Source organism: Orycteropus afer, unplaced genomic scaffold, assembly GCF_000298275.1.
Source record: "Orycteropus afer afer isolate SDZICR_OR568_19922 unplaced genomic scaffold, OryAfe1.0 scaffold00153, whole genome shotgun sequence".
In the NCBI taxonomy this organism is placed as follows: Eukaryota; Metazoa; Chordata; class Mammalia; order Tubulidentata; family Orycteropodidae; genus Orycteropus; species Orycteropus afer.
The window spans coordinates 1702458-1723188 of NW_006921740.1; the positions used below are offsets into that span (position 1 = coordinate 1702458).

Sequence of the window (20731 nt, forward strand, 5' to 3'; positions counted from 1 at the left end):
AACAACAACAACAGGGCCCTAAGTTTTCTCTTTATTAATTTTTCCTTCTGTTTTGCACAGAGGAGTGAGAAGGTTAGGGGAATTAAGAAGTAATAAAATGATGGGGAAAAAGGTAAAATCCTTAATATTCCATGAGACATCCCTTTGTGCCTGTTATGAGTGAGTTGCAGGTGAAGCAACACCTCTCTAGGTACAGTTTCTAGCAGTGCAAACATGCAGTAAGAGGCATTGCCATGCCATCAGTGTCCTTTATGAGCTGAGTCTTTCCCTGGATTGTCTCTACACAGTGACCCTGACCAGCAGGAAATGCCCCTCACAACTGAGCTCTTTAAGGGTAGAAACAACAGCTTTGATTTCTTTTTGTTTCTTGTAACATGAAGCAAAATGCACTTCTCCCTGGCCACATCTAGCCTTTGCTCTGGTGGCCTTCCAAACAATCAGGCAGCAAGAAGGCCAGCTCACAGTTTTCACTTAATCACTTCTTAGAATCAGTGATGCTGAATACTGAACTATTTCCAGTAGTTAAGGATTTATTGATGCAAAAGATGTCTCTATTTACAAGGGGGAAGCAGAGGGTAGAGATCAGGGGTCTTGGGCGAGAGCCACGGAGAGCAAGTGCAAAGGAGCCAGGAGCTGGTAGACAAGAGTTCTCACACCACGGACGGGCTCACCCCCCTTTCTCCTGTCTGTGTTTGCCTTTCCCTTACAAATGTTATTTGACAAAAGCAATTACACTAATTTCCTCCCCTGTGGGCTCAATTCTGTTTTTGACATGATGACTTAGAAGAATAATTAGCTTACTTAATACAGGAAACACACCTACCCCAGCCCAGCTGTGCATCCAGGAGTGCTGGCCAGGCAAATAAGGCTGAGGATGGTGGTACACATTTGCTTGTGTTAATGATTTTGTTCGCCCACAGGTCGTATCCTGGGATCTGGTGCGTTTGGGAAAGTGGTTGAAGGAACGGCCTATGGATTAAGCCGGTCTCAGCCCGTGATGAAAGTGGCAGTGAAGATGCTAAAACGTAAGTGCCTCTTTCTAGAGATTTTTTGAAAATGGAGCTGTTAAGTGAGTTACTCAAAATCACACATTAGTAAATGCCAAATTTAGGACTAGATCCTGGTTCTTTTGACTCTAGATTTTATGTGTATTTAAACTATTTTGTCAGATTAATTTAGCTTGTTCTTGTTGCCTGCTACTTAGAAAGTCAAGAGTTTTTATATTCAGTGGCTTATTTTTTACTTAAACCAGTTGCTGTCAAGTTGACTCCAACTCATGATGAGCCAGTGGAACTGCACTCCGTAGGGTTTCAATGGCTGGTTTTTCAGAAGTACATCACTAGACCTTTCTTGCGAGGGACCTCTGGGTGGACTTGAACTTCCAGCCTTTTGGTTAACAGCTGAGCATGTTAACTGTTGACACCACCCAGGACTCCACCCTTAAGATGAGGGAATTAGTAATTAGTGTCCAGACTGAGTCACTGTCTGGTTCTTTTTTAGTCTCTTGGTAAATAAAATTGTATCCAGCAGAATTAGCCATGTTAATTGGTGTTTCCTGAAAACAGAAAGTAGGTGCCTCAGTTGACCTGATAAATGATTTCTTTCTTTAACAGCCACAGCCAGATCCAGTGAGAAACAAGCTCTCATGTCTGAGCTGAAGATAATGACTCACCTGGGGCCACATTTAAACATTGTAAACTTGTTGGGAGCCTGTACCAAATCAGGTAAGCTTACTGACCTGGGAGGAGGGATTTTCATGGAACACCTCTGGTTGTGAACATCCTTGAACCAGGTTTTTGAACTCCCATTCCCTTCCCCTAAACATGCCAGTGAATACATGTACCTTGAATGGAGTTGCTGGGATACAACTGAGTTGATGGAAACTCAATTATTTTTTAATTTAATTTTTTATTGTGCTTTAGGTGAAAGATTTTTTTTTAAATTTTTATAATGATGTGGGTGAAAGTTTACAGAGCAAATTCATTTTCCATACAGCAGTTCATACACATTTTGTTTCATGATATTGACTGCAATTCCCTGCAATGTAACAGCTCTCTTCCCACTTCCTCCCTGTAGTTACCTCTTCCCTGTGTCCTTCTTTCCTATGCATTCCTGCCCCCTAAGCTGTCTCCCTAGGCAAATACTGCCCTTCTGTTCTCCCCTGATTGATTGTTCTAAGGAGTGTATCACCTGGTGTAAATGTTCACCCTATATGCCTGTCTATTGTTTGGCTGGAAGCCATGGGAGTGAGCTCGATTCCAGACCTGAAGGGTAACTAGGGGCCATGGTCTTGGAGGTCTCACCAGGCTCTATCAGACCAGTAAACCTGGTCTTTTAAATGATTTTGAATTTTGTTCCACATTGTTCTCCCACTCTATCCAGGATCTTAGGTAAAAGTTTACAGAGGAAATTAGTTTCCCATTTAATAGTACATAAAATGATCCATGACATTGGCTGCATTCTCCATAATGTATCAGCACTCTCCCCATTTCTACTCTAGGCTCCTGCTTCCTTTTGTCCAAATTATCTACCATGTCCTATCTTCTCATCTTTCCTTTTGGGCACATAGAAGCTTATTTTTTTGACCAACATGGCTTATGAGTCCAAACATAGCAATTCATGGCTTTTCTGTTCTTCATTTTCATTCCCATCTCCAAACTGGTTTTGGCTCCTACAGGACCAATTTACATCATCACTGAGTACTGCTTCTATGGGGATTTGGTCAACTATTTGCATAAGAATAGAGATAGCTTCCTGAGTCGCCACCCAGAGAAGCCAAAAAAAGAGTTGGACATCTTTGGATTGAACCCTGCTGATGAAAGCACACGGAGGTGAGTGCACAGAGACACTGTAGTGTATCACTGTCATATGAGCCTCCCATCAGAAGAAAACATACCTTATGGACTCAATGCCTGCTGAGTCAGCCAAGATGTAGCAAGACTTAGAGTCAAGTCACTCTGCCCAGTCATCCTGTGACATGGTGTAGACAGATAAATGATGTCTGCAACTGTATCATATGGAGAGGCCTTGCTGATTGGGTTGAATGAAAGTGAGAATTGGAATGGTTCTGGGAGCTTTTCTGCTACTTGTTTGTGATCCACTTGTGTTGTTGTTGTAAGTTGCTATCTTGTTGGTGCTGACTCATGATGAACTTCTGTATAATAGAAACCCTGCTCAGTCCTGTGTATCTTCATGATCTTTGATATGTTTGAGTCTATAGTTGAGGTTATTGTGTCAAACCATCATATTGAGGGTTTCCCTCATTTATGCTTACCCTCTGGTTTGCCAAACATGATGGCTTTCTCTACTAATTGGTCTTACTTGGTGACATGTACAAAGTAAATGAGCGGAAGTCTCTCTGCCTTGCTTCTAAGGAGCATTGTGGTTGTGTTTCTTCTAAGACTGATATGTTCATTCTCTTGGTACCACAGTATTCTTTGCCAATACCACAATACAAATGCACTGATTCTTCTACTGTCTACCTATTCAGTTGCCCACCTTTTGCATGCAGATGAAGCGATTGAAGACACCATGGCTTGGGTCAAGTGGACCTTAGATATCAAAGTAACATCTTTGCTTTTTAAAACTTTAAAGAAGTCTTGCAGCTGATTTGCCCAATGCAATACATTGTTTGATTTCTCGACTACTGCTTCCATTGTGGTCCCCTTAGGACCTAGGAAATACAACTTTGGCTAATGATGCTTGAGTTCTTGTAACTCAAGGGTAACTGTCTGGATACCTTTTAGTTTGAAGTACTGGCCTTTGCTGGGCTTATAAATCAAGCCAATGGTAGGAATCCTCACTGCAGAATCCAACAAGTGGCTATAAAAATCACTGTAGATTTTAAATTCTGTGAAGATCAGAAAGTACAATGATTTCACTTCTTATTAAATTACTTGATGGATATCAAATGGTGCTCAATATTATTAAGCAGTAGTAACTGTCTGCCAGGCCATGTAGTCACATGGCCCAGGTTCATAGCCTATGAATTGAAACTAAGAGAAAGGACAAAGACAATGCAATGGATTTTTCAAAGTTAAAAGTAATAGACTTACAAAATGTTATAAGTCTATGGGACCATAATGAGCCCTGGTGACACAGTCATTAAACATTCAGCTGCTAACCAGCATGTTGGTGGTTTGAACCCACCAGCTGCTCCACAGGAAAGAGATGTGCAGTCTGTCTCTGAAAGATTTATACCCTTGGAAATCCTATGGGGCAGTTCTATTCTGTCATACAGGATCACCATGAGCCAGAATTGACTTGACAGCAATGGGTTTTATGGGCACATAGCCCATAGTCTTAGGTGTAGCTATTCAGGATGTCTAGGTTCTTGTAGATAATGTGTTGGGACTGACACTGGAAACAAATGAATTAATAGATAAGTAAATAAATAAGTAAATAAGCAATAATAATTATGGCAGCTAACACTTGTTGGGCCCTTTATATGTGCCAAGTACCATGCCAAATATTCCTCTAGTCATTCCTATCTTTATAAAGGTGATTCATTCTTTCTTTGTCCTTAGGAAAATGTTTACTGGTCCCTCTTCTTCTCCCCAGATTATTTTCCTCATGTTCTATCATAACCTTCTTCCTTCAGAGCTTACCTGAGTTTGAGATCATTCACGTCTTTCTGTGATTATTTGATTCATGCTCATCTTCCCACAGGAAGGGAACAGATTGGTTTTGGTTTTGCTCATCTCCATAACCCCAGTGCCTACCACACACTGCCTGGCACATCCTAGGCACTTAGTCATCATCTGAGGTCCCTGGGTGGCTCAGTTCATGCTCACCTATTAACCTAAAGGTTGGCAATTCGAGCCCATCCAGTGTACTACAAGAGAAATGCTTGGCATTCTATTCCCATAAAGATTCAAAAAACCCAAAAAACCTCCTGCCATTGAGTCAATTATGACTTCCAGTGACCCTATAAAGATTACATAAAGACGACAACCAAGAAAAACCTATGGAGCAGTTCTACTCTGTAACACAGGTGGTCGCCATGAGTTGGAAACAACTCAATGACAGTGGGTTGTTTTTTTTTTATTAAGCCATGGGAATGAGGTCAATCCCAGGCCTGAAGGGTTATAGTCTTAGAAATTTCACCAGTCTGTGTCAGACCAGTAAGCCTGGTCTTTTTTATGATTTTGAGTTTTGTCCTACATTCTTCTCTCACTCAATACAGGATCTCCAATTTTGATCTCTTTCTGAGTAGTTGGCATTGGCAGCAGTTAGCCAGGCACCATCTAGTTCTTCTGGTCTCTGGGTCATGTAAGCTAAGGTTCTCATGGTCCATAAAGCCATGGTCCATTACACCCTTTCCATGTGTCTTTGATTTTCTTTACCCTTCTTTGCTCTGGCTGAGGAGAGACTAATAGTTGCCTGGTTTTTGTTTCTTTAACCATCATTTATTGAATGTTCAGTGACTGCACCAGAGGGAAACCCTGTCTAAGATTTCTTTTTATGTTTTTACAGTTACGTTATTTTATCTTTTGAAAACAATGGCGACTACATGGACATGAAACAAGCTGATACCACACAGTATGTCCCTATGCTGGAGAGGAAAGAGGTGTCTAAATATTCAGACATCCAAAGGTCTTTATATGATCGCCCAGCCTCATATAAGAAGAAATCTATGTTAGGTAAAGCTGTCTATACTTACTCATTGGGTATTGTGATCTTCCAGTGGTTTAATGTGAGACTTCACGTGGCTCAGAGGTAGGAATGGGGGTAAATAGATCTCCCAGGCCACCTGGTTGCTAATGCAAGTGCTGAAGGGTGCGCAGGGTTATAGGCACACCATTGCTGGTGTGTGACGTTTCTCCCAGGTCTGTGGCCTATGAATTGAAGAGAACAAATAAAGGCGCACTTATGTAATGAAGTTTTTGAACTTTAAATGTAATTGATTTAAAGAATTGTCCTTTCTGATGTAATGACCTTTTTAGTGTCAACATGCCCTTTTTTTAAAAAAATACATATGTTTTATTTTATTTTAGGTGCGAATATGCACAGCAAAACTTGCTCCCATTTCACAGGTTCTAGACATAATGCTGGGTTGTTCCTTTCTTCACATTGTATAAACATTCTCATTATTTATGTTCTAGTTGTTTCACTCCTATTAACCCAAACTCCCTGCCCCATCTCAACCTTCTCATCTAGGCTTTGAAATAACTGTTGATTACTAGTCTTATATAGATCATTTTTTTAAAAGAAAGCAATACTCAAGGGTATTCTTTACTCTTTTAGCTAAATTGTAACTTCGTTTAAAGGTGATTTGAGGGGATGGTTTCAAACATACCCTTTAAAAACAAAAATGAAAGCATGGTGATATTTCTTTTGTTAATGGCCTTATTTGGAAAAATTAAAAATTGGAAATCTTATGGTGGTTCCTAATACTTTGCAGTAAGTCTATAAAATCTGTGAGTTCAATAAATACTGAATATTGGCTAAAAAGTTTTCCTAACATCCAGACTCAGAAACTCCAAACTCATTGCCATCAATTCAATTCCAACTCTTAGCGACTCCTATTGGGTTTCCAAGGCTGTAAATTTTTACAGAAGCAGACTGCCTTATCTTTCTTCCATGGAGCGGCTGTTGGGTTTGAACCACTGATGTTGTGATTCACAGCCATATGCCTTAACCACTACACCACCAGAACTCCTTTTCCTAACATCCAGCTAGTGATAAAAACTGGAGAGTAGACAATTTGAGGTTACGTTTTCTGACAGGGGTGGTGGGTGTTTCAGTTGAACGTTGTTGGAAGGAGGTCATCTGTTTTCAAAGCAGATGAGCATGTAGTGGGGTTGAATTGATTTATAAACTCTGGGGAGCTGATACCCATTCCAGATGGAGCACCCTGTATCTGACACTGGCCTGCCCTGTCATCTTGCCTTACTGGCTCTAGTCAGTGCAAAGTGGTGAGCTGCTATGGAAATTGTTTTGCAAATCACTAACGTGCTCTGAATGCTTTCAGGGTTCCTAAGTGACAGGCATGATCCATTAAAAAAAAAAAAAAAAAGAATGTGCTTGTTTTGCAAAGCTTAGTACACAATAATATTTTCCATTTCTGTGGTTCCAAGTTCATTCACTCCCCATTGCCAAATGGGTGAGCATCCAAACGCTTTTTAAAGCTTAGCCAATGAGAGTTATCGGAACCAGTGCTTCCTCTCCCTCCCATATTGTTAAAAATAGTTTACATTGCTTCCCAGGCTACACTGGTGGACTTGGCTCCAGATGGCAAGGAAGCCTGAGTCATGCTCAGGCCCGGGCCCTGCTGGCAGACAGACCACTGTTTTCTGGCCTTCGCGTGGCTGGCTGGAAAAATGTGAATGGCTGGAGCCACTCTTCACTTGCCTGAAAACTTTCAGAAAGAACTGGGAACTGCTGGCCTACATTGTCTCCTTCCTCGAAAACTCTGGGACCCTTCCAGATAGGATAACTGGGGAACGTGGACAAATTACAGACAAAGTGAACTGAACGCAAAGCCGTTGGGACTGATTTTTAAGAGTTAACTCTTCTGGCTAGTGTTTGATTTTTTTCACGAAATAAGCCAAGTACTTGGAAGGTGGCTTAAAAAATAAAAAAATGAAAAAACAATTTCTGGAAGCTACTTGTCCAGAAGGAGCTAATGTATATTCAACATGGAAGGTGTGTGTGTGTATGTTTGTGTAAAGATGACTCAGGTGATTTGCTAAATAAGGTTGACAAAAGAAATTGAGAGGAAAAAAAACAAAAAAAAACCCATCAGAAAGATAGATTTCGATTGGCCCTTATGGCTATGATTAGACACACACACGTGCAAATCAAAACCAAATCAGCTACTGTCAGGTCAATTCTGACTCATGGCGACTACATGTGTGCAGAGTAGAACTCTGCTCCATGGGGTTTTCAAGGCTGTGACCTTTTAGAAATAGAATAGATTGCCAGGCCTTTCTTCTGATGTGCCTCTGGATGAATTTGAAGTGCCAGCCTTCTGGTTAGTAGTCAAGTGCTTAACCATTTGTACTACCCAAACTGTTTTTTTTTTTTTTTTTTTCCAGGACTGGGTATATTTTTCTGTAAAGAATAATTCTTCTTTTTTTTTTTTTAATGAAAGAGGCTTTGCATAGTTTAACTACCCACCCTGTGAGATTGAGAAACTCTAAATAAGAAAGTAATTTTGGATGTGTTCTTTGGACATTTCTCTGCCCAGGCTTGGGCAGACAGCTGCCTAGTCCAGAGGGAGTGTCACTGATGGTTTCATATTCTGCCCAACACACTTAATTACTTTTCCACAGACTCAGAAGTCAAAAATCTCCTTTCGGATGATAACTCAGAAGGCCTTACTTTGTTGGATTTGTTGAGCTTCACCTATCAAGTTGCTCGAGGAATGGAGTTTTTGGCTTCAAAAAATGTGAGTTTTTTTTTTCCTCCAGATTGTGTGTTCAAAGAACAGAGACCTCTGTAGACTCAGGCCACATTGCAGGGTGAGCTAGTGTGGAAGGAGAGGGTAGGTAGATTTTAGAGAGGCTAGTAGCAATGGCTCTGGTGGCATAGTGCCTCAGGCATTTGATTGCTAACCAAAAGATTGGTGGTTCAGACCCACCAGCCACTCCTTGGAAGGAAGATGGGGCAATCTACTTTCATCGTGATACTGCCTTAGAAACCCAAGGAGGGGTCACTATGAGTTGAATCGACTTAACGGCAGTGAGTTTTTTTGGTTTTGGAGTAGCAATGGTTGCTTCTCATTTCCCTACTTCCTTTTTCTTCCCCTAAGCAGGGAGGGAGTTCCCTATCACTCGAAGTCTTCTCTTTCTAGGGCTTCCGCACTTGGGGATTGGTTGGGCTGAGAGCCCTGGTGGGGAGTGGTAGCAGCCTGTCTGAGGTGTTGTACCCTCCCAGTGTCACCATGAAGAGGCCAGTCTTTCAGGGGTCGTGCTGTCTACCTGCAGATGGATTGACCTGAAGCCTTTTCTTCCCGTTCTCTGCAGTGTGTTCACCGAGACCTGGCTGCCCGCAATGTCCTTCTGGCTCAAGGGAAAATTGTGAAGATCTGCGACTTCGGCCTAGCCAGGGATATAATGCATGATTCTAACTACGTGTCAAAAGGCAGTGTATGTTCTCCCTCCCTCATTTTACATGCTCACTCACCCTCATTGGAATGTCTGAAATCAGGGGGTAGCTTCTAACACATGTTCTTAACATGGAATCCATGAGAGTTAGGAATGGGCTCCAGGGACTCCATAGGGAAAGTACAGGCTCTGCCAGTGGGAATACCAGCTCTGCCACTAATTAGCACTGGGATTTGGGGCAAATTACTTCACCGTGCTGTGCCCCAGTTTCCCTGTCCGTAGGATGAAAGTGCTGTTGTTGTTGTTAAGGGCCGTCAAGGCGGACCTGACTCATAGCGACCCCTCCTTAGCTTTCTGAGGCAGTATCACTATGGGAGTAGATCACCTCATCTTCCTTCCGAGGAGTGGCTGGTGAGTTTGAACTGCCAGCCTTCTGGTTAGCAGTCAAGTGCTAACTTATCTCCTGAGTTACTTGGCAATTAAATCAGTGAATTCATGTCATGAGTTTAGGATGGTGCCTGGCACCTGCAAGCACCCAGTCAGTGTTAGCATTTAATATATAACATGTGTGCATGCACATGCATGCACTTCCAAGGGGAGTGTCTAGCAGGGCTTTGAACTGGTTGATTCTGTTGGGTTCACCCCTGCTGAGAATTTGCATTTCCATCCCAGTTATGCTGAATCAGAATCTAACAGCATCCCCAGGTGTTTTGAATGAACCTGTTTGAAGTCCTGCACTAGCTTTTATTTTTCAGATTTTCAAAAGTGAATATTTCATAGGGGCACAATTTCCTTAAAGATAAGCATTCTGTATTATACTTGGACCTTCTCCTCGGCCCTTCTATCTCTAAGCAGATGTAAGTAGCTTGGGATACATCTGCCACCTGTATGTACAATTCAGAATCACCCAGCTGCACTGGTTGTGAGAGAGCCCACCGAGGTTGCTGTATCTTCTAGAGAGGGACACCAGCCTGAGCCCAGGCTCTGTGAGTTTCTCATGGAGCCAAGGGCTCTTCCTATCCAACTTTAGGCCTTTCAAACAAACCATTGGACTTTGGTGGAGTCAGTTTCCTCCTCTGCTCAACTAGGGTTATAGGTCTCCATTATCTTCCCAGGCAACCCTAGCGGGCTTAAGGATGTGGCTTCTTTATATATCTGCCTCAGGCTAGTATTTCCTCTGAAGGTTAGGCCAGCCTCACAATAGAGGCTGGAAAAATTTATTCTCATCCATGATTCTTTGTTCTGGTGGAAAATTACTATTTATTTCTTAAAGTTCAAAAGCTGTGATTGGCTCATAGATCATTGGTATGTTTTTAATTTTTTTCTGTGGGAACACCTGAAAACAGGGCATAGTTGCATTCAGGACTCACTTTTGGGGCAAAATCCAGGATTAAATATTTTTGACATTATTTTTTTGGGGCACATAAAAGACAACATTGGCCATTCACCACTCATCAGATAGTTATTGAACACCCACTAGGTATCAGATATGCTTCTACATACTAGAGGACAGCAGTGCAGAAAACATACAACAGAGACTCTAATGTGGGGCAAGACTGTTGATATGAGTTGTTATTAGCTCAGAGAGAACATCTTGCCATTGCTGCTGTTGGAGACCATCAGCGTACAGTCTGAGTTCAGTTTCCTACTTTCTTCCCTGCAGACCTTTCTCCCGGTGAAGTGGATGGCTCCTGAGAGCATCTTCGACAACCTCTACACCACCCTGAGTGATGTCTGGTCTTACGGCATTCTGCTCTGGGAGATCTTCTCCCTTGGTACGGGCCTGCCATCTGTGCTGGTTTTGGGAGATTCTGGAGCCACAGTGGAGTTCCTGGGGAGTGCAAATGGTTAACATGCTTGGCTACTAACTTGAAAGGGTTGAGATTCTAGTCTACCCAGAAGCACTGCGGAAGAAAGGCCTGGTGATCTACTTTTGAAAAAAAAAAAAAACTAGCCATTGAAAACCCTATGGTGCACAGTTCTACTTGAACTGTTTTGAATCAACTTGACAGCAACTGCTATTTTGTAATGACTGTTGTCAACTAGAAGGTTGGTGGTTCAAACCCACCAGCCACTCTGTGGAAGGAAGACTGGGCAATCTACTTCCGTAAAGATTTACCTTCTCAGAAACCCAAAAGGGGTCACTGTGAGTCAGAATCAACTTGATGGCAGTGAGTTTGGTTTTATTTTTTTCCCCAGTAGTTAGAAGGGTCCCTGGGTGGTTCAAATGGTTTGCACTCAATGATTAATGTAAAGGTTGGAGGTTCAAACCCTCTCAGTGGCACCGTGGAAGAAAGACCTGGTGATGTTTCCCTGAAGATTACAGCCAAGCAAACCCTATGGAGCTGTTCTACTGTGTAACACATGGGGCTGCCACAAGTCAGAATCAACAACAGGTTTTGTTTGTTTGTTTGTTGTAGTAGTCACAAACATTGGAAACCCTTGAGCATTTTTTCTGAAGATACAGGATTTATACCTAGTGTGTTTGACTTTGGCCACCCTAGAAGTCCTAGTTCAATTTAAAATTTGAGCAGGCCTGGGAAGTCAAGGGGTAAACCAAAAACTAAACCCAGTGCCACCAAGTCGATTTTGACTCATGGCGTTTCACATTCGGGTTTCTGGGGTGGTAATTCTGTAGTGATACTGCCTCAGAAACCCAAGGAGGGGTCGCTATGAGTCGGGGCCGACTTGACGGCACATAACAACAACAACAACAACAACAAATCTTTACGGAAGCTTCCTCCATGGAGTGGCTGGTGGGTTTGAACTGCCAACCTTCTGGTTAGCTGTCAAATGCCTTAGGCACTTGTTACTAGTTTCAAGGCTTTAGAATCCCCAGCATTTTCTAAAAGTAATAACACCCCAAGTGTTTCAACAATGTATCTTGCACATGTTTGTTAATACTAGTTGTTTTATTCTTTGGCTTTTAGGTGGCACACCTTACCCTGGCATGATGGTGGATTCGACTTTTTACAATAAGATCAAGAGTGGGTACCGGATGGCTAAGCCTGACCATGCCACCAGTGAAGTGTGAGCTCCCCTCCCTATCCTGTTGGCCTTGCCATGCATGTCTGGTGTGGGATATCCATGGGGAAAGGGCTCCCTGATACTCCTCTCTGGGCCCTCTCTGAGTTCTGTGCCTCTCCAGGTACGAGATCATGGTGAAGTGCTGGAACAGTGAGCCAGAGAAGAGACCCTCCTTCTACCACCTAAGTGAAATTGTGGAGAATCTTTTGCCTGGACAATACAAAAAGGTTTGTCTGGGTTTTTGAGATGGGTGGAAAGGAATGGGCAAAGGAAGAATGGAATAGCTAGCAGTTATGCCAAGGAGCAGAGTCCTGGTGTGGTGCAAACGGTTAAGTACTAGGCCACTGAAAGGCAATTGGTGGTTTGAACCCACTTAGAGGGTCCTCAGAAGAAAGGTGTGGCAATCTGCTTCCAGAAGGTCCCAACCATGAGAACACTGTGAAGCAATCCCGCTCTGCACACAGGGGTCACCATGAGAACACTGAAGCAGTCCTACTCTGCACACAGGAGTCATCAAGAGTCGGAACTGGCTCCACAGCAACTGGTGTTTTTTTTTTTTCCATTTTTTTTTAAATGCCAAGGAGTGGAGGGTAGGGAGGGGGTGGATAGGCATTTTTTTAAATGCCAAGGAGCAGTGTTCAACACTAAGGAAACATTTTCAAAGAAGGAAAAAGATGGAGTGTCCCATGGACCCTTGATCTCAGTGATTAATCACAATTCTCCCTTCCAGTTCTCCTTTCATCCTCTTTCTTAAGTGTGCAACACCTGTAAACACTTTATTCTCCAGATGTTTGAGTATCTGAAGCTATTGTGCAGTTAGAAGTCTGGGACATCAATGGCCATTTAATTACTAATTTGCAATTAAGTCCCTGCAAAACTGGCTTTTTCCAGCTGATTCGAAGGAACAACCTCAACTGTTGTCTGTGGCTCCAGCTGGTTTTTGGTTGCATTGGAAGCACTGTCCCAATGAATAATTGTAATTTCGTGGACCCAAGCACTATATGTAAACAGATGAGCCAACTTTCTGCCAGGGTATCAAGAAGGAAACTTGTATATGTAGCTCAATGTTTTATAGTCAGATTAGTCACTAGGTACACTGTTCATAAGGGGCCCTGGTGGCTCAATGGTTATGAGTTCACTGTTGACCAGGGGTCGGCAGTGTGAACCCATGAGCAGCTCTATGGGGTCTGCACCTGTCAAGTTGTTAAGTGCCATTGAGCTGCTTCCAACTCATAGCGACCATATGTACAACAGAACAAAACATTTCCTGGTTCTGTGCAATCTGTACAGCCTAGAAAACCCTATGGATCAGTTTTGCTCTGTCCTGTTGGGTCACTGTGAGTTGGAATCGGCATGACAGCACGCAATGACAGTAACAGCAAACTTTTCATACTCATTGCTTCTCTTCTTGCTGTTCAAGGAGGAGGAGCAGCATTAGGAGGTTGCACACTGGACTAGAAATTAAATAATTCTGTCCATTGATTATTTCACTGTCCAGTACAGCTCCCATAAGTGAGGCAGTCTAGAAGGCAAAAGAAAATTAACCTTGGGTCAGTCAAAGATGCTCTGATTGGTAAAGGTGTGTTGTTGGGAAGAGATTGCAACTATTTTTGAAAGTAGAGCCTCTTTAGATCAAGGGTCCTTAAGGTTTTTTTTTTTTTTTTTTTTTTTTCCTTCTTTAAAAAAAACCCCTCATTTATTTAGCAGACATTTTTTTGCTCAGGGTCAGTTCTGCATTGTTAGCTGGCTTGTTGTTAGGTACTGTGGACTCATAGGGAACCCATGTGGCAGAGTAGAACTGGCCATAGGTTTTTTTTTTTTTTTAAGCTATAATCTTTACAGAAATAGATTGCCAGGTCTTTCTCTCACAGAGGCACTGGGTGGGTTGAACCACCAGCCTTTTGGTTAGCAGCCAAGTGCTTAACCATTATGCCACATGGGCTTCTTCACAGGTTCCTAAGTTTTGAGTTAGATTTTCCCAACATTTGGAGATTAGGAAGACTGCCCAATGGAAGTCTTCATCACTTCTTATTGGGATTCTTTAAAGCCCTAGAGGAACAATGTGATAGGGGCCAGCAGAATCCACGCTAGTCCCAGGGAAGAGCTGAGAGCATGGTTGCAGCTACTGACTTGGAGGAGGGGCTTTTGCAAGGGCAGATTAACCAATAAGCAAGGTAAGCACAGGCTTACTTGTGATCACTTTCTAATCTGTAGTGAACAATTGCACTTGGGTTCACCACATCACTAACTTGTACCCACTAATTTGTAGTGAACAGTATGTTTTTCACCCTATCAAAGATGTTCACTACAGATTAGTAAGTAAGCACAAGTAAGCCTGTGCTTACTTTGCTCAATGGGTACTCTGCCCCTGGGCTCTTGTTATCTTAAGCTTGATCATCAGGAGACCTCTGCTGTTGGTTGCTCTTTATCTGCATGTCCTACATCTCTGGGGATGGTTGACACATGACTCTTCTTCAGTTGTCTAAATCCCACACCTGTGAGGTAGTTTGGAGAAACATATAGTTAAATAATAGTAAGTTCTGAGCATCTGTACTCAGTTTTGCTGTCTGGTCAATACCACTTGATTGCATGTGTTGAATGAATATTTACATAGAGTTATGAGAAAATTCACCTGGACTTTCTGAAGAGTGACCATCCTGCGGTGGCACGCATGCGTGTGGACTCTGATAACGCATACATCGGCATCACCTACAAAAATGAGGAAGACAAGCTGAAGGACTGGGAGGGTGGCCTCGATGAGCAGAGACTGAGTGCAGACAGTGGCTACATCATCCCTCTGCCTGACATTGACCCTGTTCCTGAGGATGAAGACCTGGGCAAGAGGAACAGACACAGGTAGACATGAGTGGCAGCCACAGCTTCTAGTAATGTTTCTTAACCTGAAGGAAGCACCCACTGATACTATGCTCTGCCTGGTAGGGAATCTGTACTGGGGAGGGAGTTACAGAATCCGTAAGGGGTCCCTTTAGTTTGAAAATGTTTCCACATGATTCTAACATGTCTCTCGTGGGGTTGGGGACAGGTGGAGGGTAGGGAGGGGGTGGATAGGTAGAATACAAATTAGGAACCAGGCCAAAAGTTCAATTACGGGGAAGGGCCCAATCTGTGGGACTGTGAAAGGACACCACTACTCAGTAGCTCCATAGGTTCTAGGAGCTCTCCAGGTCTGAGGGAACATGGAGAGGACTTCTAATTGGCCAGCCTCAGTTCTCTGCTGGAGTCCCATGAGTCAGAGTTGATTCCATGACAACTTTTTGTTGTTGTTCTCCATGAACTAATATGGAGGTTGGTTCTGACAAGCAGGAAGAACCCCTGCTTGGGGTGTGTGTGTGTGTGTGTGTGTGTGTGTGTGTGTGTATGAGTGACTAATTCCTCTGGCTGGCCAACCAGTATTTACTGTTAACATGCTATTTGTGTAGCATGGTACACAAGTAGGAGACTAAACCAGCCAATGATAATCTGTTTGGAGTGAAAGGATACACATAAAAATTTAGATAGCAGTACAAGGCAGGATAATGATAAGATAATGAGAATTATGAATTCAGAGAAGGGAAGAAAGATGGGGAATCCTGGCAGGCTGGAGACTTTAGGGAATATTATATTTTTATGAAAAATTTTAAATGTATAGAAAAATTGAGAGAATAATATAATGAACACCTATATAGTCATCTGCTACCTAGATTTAATAGTTGTTAACATTTTGCCACATTTGCTTTATGTAGCTCTATGTGTGTAATATGTGTTGAATGTATCACACACATACATATCCCTCCTTCTTTTCTTTCCTGAACCATTTGAAACTAAGTTGAAAATACCAAGACACTTCACCTCTGATACTTGAGCAGTCATCTCCTAAGAATAAAGACAGTCTCCTACATAAGCACAATATCATTATCACATGTAAGGAAATTAGCAATTGGTGTTATTCAGGCCCTTATTCAAATTCAGGTAAGAGCTTGAATGATAATAGTAGATAAAAAGCTACTTTTTATTGAATATTTAAGTTCTGAAGTCCTTGGGTGGTGCAAATAGTTAACATGATGTGCTGCTAACCAGAGGAGCCTAGGAAGAGAGTCCTGGTGTCCTGTTTCTGAAAAGCAGCCATTGAAAACCCTCTGGGACATAGTTCGACTCTGACACACACGGGGTCATGAGTCAGAGTGGACTTGATGGCAACTGGTTGGTTATTAAGGAGCTCTGGTGGCATAGTGGGTAAGGCATTTGACTATTAACCAAAAGGTCAGTGGTTCACACCCACCAGTCCCTCTGTGGAAGAAAGATGAGGCAATCTGCTTCCATAGAGATTTACAGCCTTGGAAACCCAATGTGGGTAACTATGAGTTGGAATCTACCCAATGTCAGTGAGTTTGGTTTTGGTTTGGTTGGTTATTATGTTCTAGGCATTGTGCTCAGTGCTTTATTGACATGACCTTATTTAATTCCCTTAAGAGTCCTCTGCATCAGGTACTATTGTTATTCTATTTTACAGGCGAGGAAACAGGTTCAGGGGGTTTGATAACTTGTGGAACATTACTCAGCTAGTAGTGGAGCCATTCCAGACCTAGGTCATTTGATTCTAGAATTCCCCCTCTTAAACAGTACTATTAAGTAAAAAGCCTTCCCCTGGACGTTCAAGACTCAGGAGGCATTGGGTAGAGCGGAGAATGGGAAAAGGTTATCCAGGAAAGTGAGATGAAATCCTAGAACACAGTAAAGATACTCAAGAGGTTTCAGAAGAAGTAAGTGACTAGCCTGGCTGCAACTTGCAGATGATTTAATCCCTTTGATTTTCCTTCCTCATTGCCTTTTGATCATGCATTCCCTATTCTAGGAGTGAGTGGGTGTAAGAATGGCATGGGAATGGTGTCTGACCTCCTCTAAACTTCTCAAGGGGGTTGGAGGCTCAAGATCAACAGCCCAAGGCTGATTCCTATGAGGCGGAGGCCAGACATGCCTCCACCCTCCAACTTTTTTTTTTTTAAACCACCAATTCTGATACCAGCCATCCCTCCCCTGGCATGCTCTACTTCTCTGCTGGGATAAATAATTTGCTGAAATGCCCAGACACAACTGATAAGACAATGCTTATGATTTTGGGGAAGTAACAGGTTACAATTGGGGTCGAGATCAACTTAGAAGTAACCAGAACAATTCAATCAGGACAGACTCTTCTCAGCCATACCTGCAGAAAGGCCTCTCTCTAGCTCTCAGTCACTTGGCCCCTTGGCCTGGCCCCTGCCCTGCTCAGGGAAGTGTTAAAAAGCTCTTTTAGTTCTGCCAGTGAGTACCCAGAGCCATCCTAGTTTTCCAATGAGCCTTGGACTGAAGGAGCTCAGTTCTCTTGCTCCATGGGTCATGGGCCAGTAAGCTTAGCCTCCACCAAGTCCTCAGAGGCATCTTACTCTGCCAAAAAGCCTCCTGTGCAAAGGCTTTCTTCTTGCACCATGGGCTGGAAGCCGACTGCCCTGGCTGCTGCGGGTGTCCTGAATTTGTTGCCTCTGCTGCTGCTGTTTCACTGTCAGTGCGTCTCGCCATCTATCATCTTTGCTGTTACAGCTCTTGCTCTGTCTCTGTTTCCTAGATCTGGAAGGTTCTCAACACAGGGATACTTGGTGGTAGTGAGATGCTCCCCTCCCCTTCTGCCTGTTAGATGGCTCATTTTAAGCCTACTGGAATGGCAAAACTGACCAATCCCATCATTGTTATGTGCCGTCGAGTTGGACCAGACTCATAGCGACCCCTCCTTGGGTTTCCGAGGTGGTATCTCTACAGAAGTAGATTGCTCAACCTTCCTTCCGAGGAGTGGCTGATGGGTTTGAACCACCAGCCTTCTGGTTAGCAGTCAAGTGCTTTAGGCACTATGCTACCAGAGCTCCTAATCACCTCATTAGGGTTCCATATACCTTATTTGCATGGCCCCATAGCCACAAGGGTACCATGTACCTTATTTACATTATTAGCAAGCTATCCAATCCTGTTGGTAGGCCATAAACACCTCATTTGCATAGTCTCATCTAGTCATTTGATGGGATTTGCAACAACTATGGCTAGAAGGACTATATTAAGTAATTCACTGCACTTCAATAGGGACAATAGAAATTGCTGCAGCATGTTAGCAACTTCTGCTAAAAACTTGGCAGAAGAGAAGGAAAGCTGAAGGGCCAAAGCAAATTTAAAGATTACCTGTGGACCTTGATTTTTCATGTCACCAATTATAGTGTCATGGGTGATGAATAGCTCTCTGGCTTGATGACAGAATCTTGCCAGACTGGGCAGGCCTGAACTTGAATGCCAAAGGATCTTGCAGGCAGAACTTACCATTGGTGGTAAATCCTAGAAATGTAATCACAGCTTAGGTGATCTGTACGTAGACCTTCATTAACCTTTCTCCTTTTCTCTCTCCTCCAGCTCACAGACCTCTGAAGAGAGTGCCATTGAGACAGGTTCCAGTAGTTCGACCTTCATCAAGAGAGAGGATGAGACCATTGAGGACATCGACATGATGGACGACATTGGCATAGACTCCTCAGATCTGGTGGAGGACAGCTTCCTGTAACGGATGGATTCAGAAGGCATCTTCCACTCCAGGTGCCACTTTTGGTACCTTAAGAAAACCACTTTATTGCAATGCAAAAGTTGAGAGGAGGACTTGGGTGATTTGTAAAGAGAAGTTCCCAGCCAAGGGCCTCAGGGAGCCTTCTAATTATGACTGAATGGGATATATTGAACTTTTCCAGAGTTGCCTCATGCAGCGAGTCAGTAGCATCTCAGTGGTGTGTGCAGTTTGGAGATAGAGGGACAAGGGGATAAATAGGCCACGGAAGACAATCTTTGTGTTTCAAGGGCATTGGTGAGATTTCAACGTACACAATTTTTACTGCGACAAAACTCCAGCATTGTAATTATGTAAATAACTCTAACCAACGATGGGTTTTAGATTTTTATTAACTATCTTCTCTGGACTTCTGAAGAGACCACTCAATCCATTCATGTACTTCTCTCTTGAAACCTGGTGTCAGCTACTGTTGAACTCTCCTGTGAAGTACATGCAAAACCACTTTTAAACCTAAAAGGTACTGGTACTATAGCATTTTACTTTTTTTTTTTTAGTGTTAAAGAGATAAAGGCTAATAATTAACCAACCGTCTTTAATAGATTTGGGTCATTTAGAAGCCCAACAACTCATTTTCATATTATATAATCTAGGTTTATAATAATACTACTGTTATCAGTAATGCTAAATGTGTAATAGGTAACATGTTTTCCCTACTGAGAAGCACAATTAAAAAAAAAAAAAAATTCTTACTAAGTAGGTGACAAGTTTGGCAGTTTTTTGGCATTTATATTAAGTAACATATGTTTCTCTATAAGATATGGTAATAGCTTTAGTGGATTAAAATTTAGTTGAACATAGAGAACAAAGTAAAAGTAGTGTCTTCCAGGAAGTCAAAATTTTTACTTGTGTACAAATAGGTACCCTAATCAACTGTACTAAAAACAATTAACTACCCTCAGAAGTAATGGAATTAAAAAAACAAAAAAACCCTAATAGTTCTCAGTATAAAGGCATAAGCCCATGCCGAAGACTTTTTGTGTTATTGCCCAATGGAAAACATAATCGTCAGCAAAAAGACTGAATTTGCAGAGTTTTTTTTTTAATGCCTGGTGGTAACTTTGGTGGATCCCAACAAATATATATATTTTTTGATTCTACAAACCCTGAAAAGAGCAGAAGGATGCTGTGAACATCAACCTCATTTCCTCATTTCTTACCTCAAAGAGAAGTAGCTTGAAACTCTGAGACCATGAAGGCATTGTTTCGTGACTGACAATCAGAATCAACTTGATTCTGGGTTCCCATTGCAGACATTCAGATTTAATAGGTCTGCAGGGAGCAGGAACCTGTATGTTTATAAGCAACTTGGCTGGCCTAAGCAGCCAGGTTTGGGTAACACCAGTTTAAGTTACAGGAAGTTGCCATGGGGAAAAAAATAAAAAGAAACGAATTTGAAATGTGGAGCTGGGCTAGAAGTCAACCATACTGGAAGCCTATTATTTAAGTCTTTGGCTTTAAGTCAGTCACTTTTGATGCCATATAGCTAGCAATTGCTACCCTTAATTTAGTTTTCCAGTTTTAGCTGAGACTGAGGAAGCTAAATCTTGGTTTGACAGGTCTTCCAAAAGTAAAGACATTGCTTTCTGCTGCATAGGGGTACTAAGGTTTTTTTTTTTTTTTTTTAAATTTCCAGAAAATGCATGTTCAAAAATGATGCAATTTGGTGTGCCAAATCTCTGTATAACCAGATTAATGTTTTGGTGGAAAAAATTCAAAAGTTTTACTGTTTTTTTTTGAAGTTAGATGGGAAGGATGACTTCTGGACTTTTTTTTGAAGTTAGATGGGAGGATGAATAGTCAAATTGACCCAGACTCTTGAACTAGTTGGTGTGGATTCGTTGGCATTCTTTGCAATCCCACTTAATTGCTGACACCCTATAAATGAAACATGGGCTGTGATTACTGCAATCACTGTTTGTGCTACTGGCAGGTGATGCTTTGGAATATGTAGAAGCAATAACAAGGTACTTGAATACCTACTGGTGTAATCTGAATGCAAGCCCCAACTTTCTTATCC

The 20731-nt window shown here is 42.3% G+C and overlaps 1 protein-coding gene across 1 annotated transcript in view; it reads left to right on the top strand.

Annotated features, from left to right (window-relative positions):
- Positions 1 to 18654, top strand: part of PDGFRA (platelet derived growth factor receptor alpha) — a 45663-nt gene extending 27009 nt beyond the window's left edge. The window contains exons 12-22 of the mRNA XM_007946206.2: positions 921 to 1025; positions 1614 to 1724; positions 2678 to 2831; positions 5476 to 5642; positions 8277 to 8392; positions 8970 to 9092; positions 10714 to 10825; positions 11981 to 12080; positions 12199 to 12304; positions 14692 to 14933; positions 18507 to 18654. Of these exons, the coding sequence (XP_007944397.1) occupies positions 921 to 1025; positions 1614 to 1724; positions 2678 to 2831; positions 5476 to 5642; positions 8277 to 8392; positions 8970 to 9092; positions 10714 to 10825; positions 11981 to 12080; positions 12199 to 12304; positions 14692 to 14933; positions 18507 to 18654 (1484 nt within the window). The remainder of the gene's footprint in view (positions 1 to 920; positions 1026 to 1613; positions 1725 to 2677; positions 2832 to 5475; positions 5643 to 8276; positions 8393 to 8969; positions 9093 to 10713; positions 10826 to 11980; positions 12081 to 12198; positions 12305 to 14691; positions 14934 to 18506) is intronic.
- The last annotated feature ends 2077 nt before the right edge of the window (positions 18655 to 20731 follow it).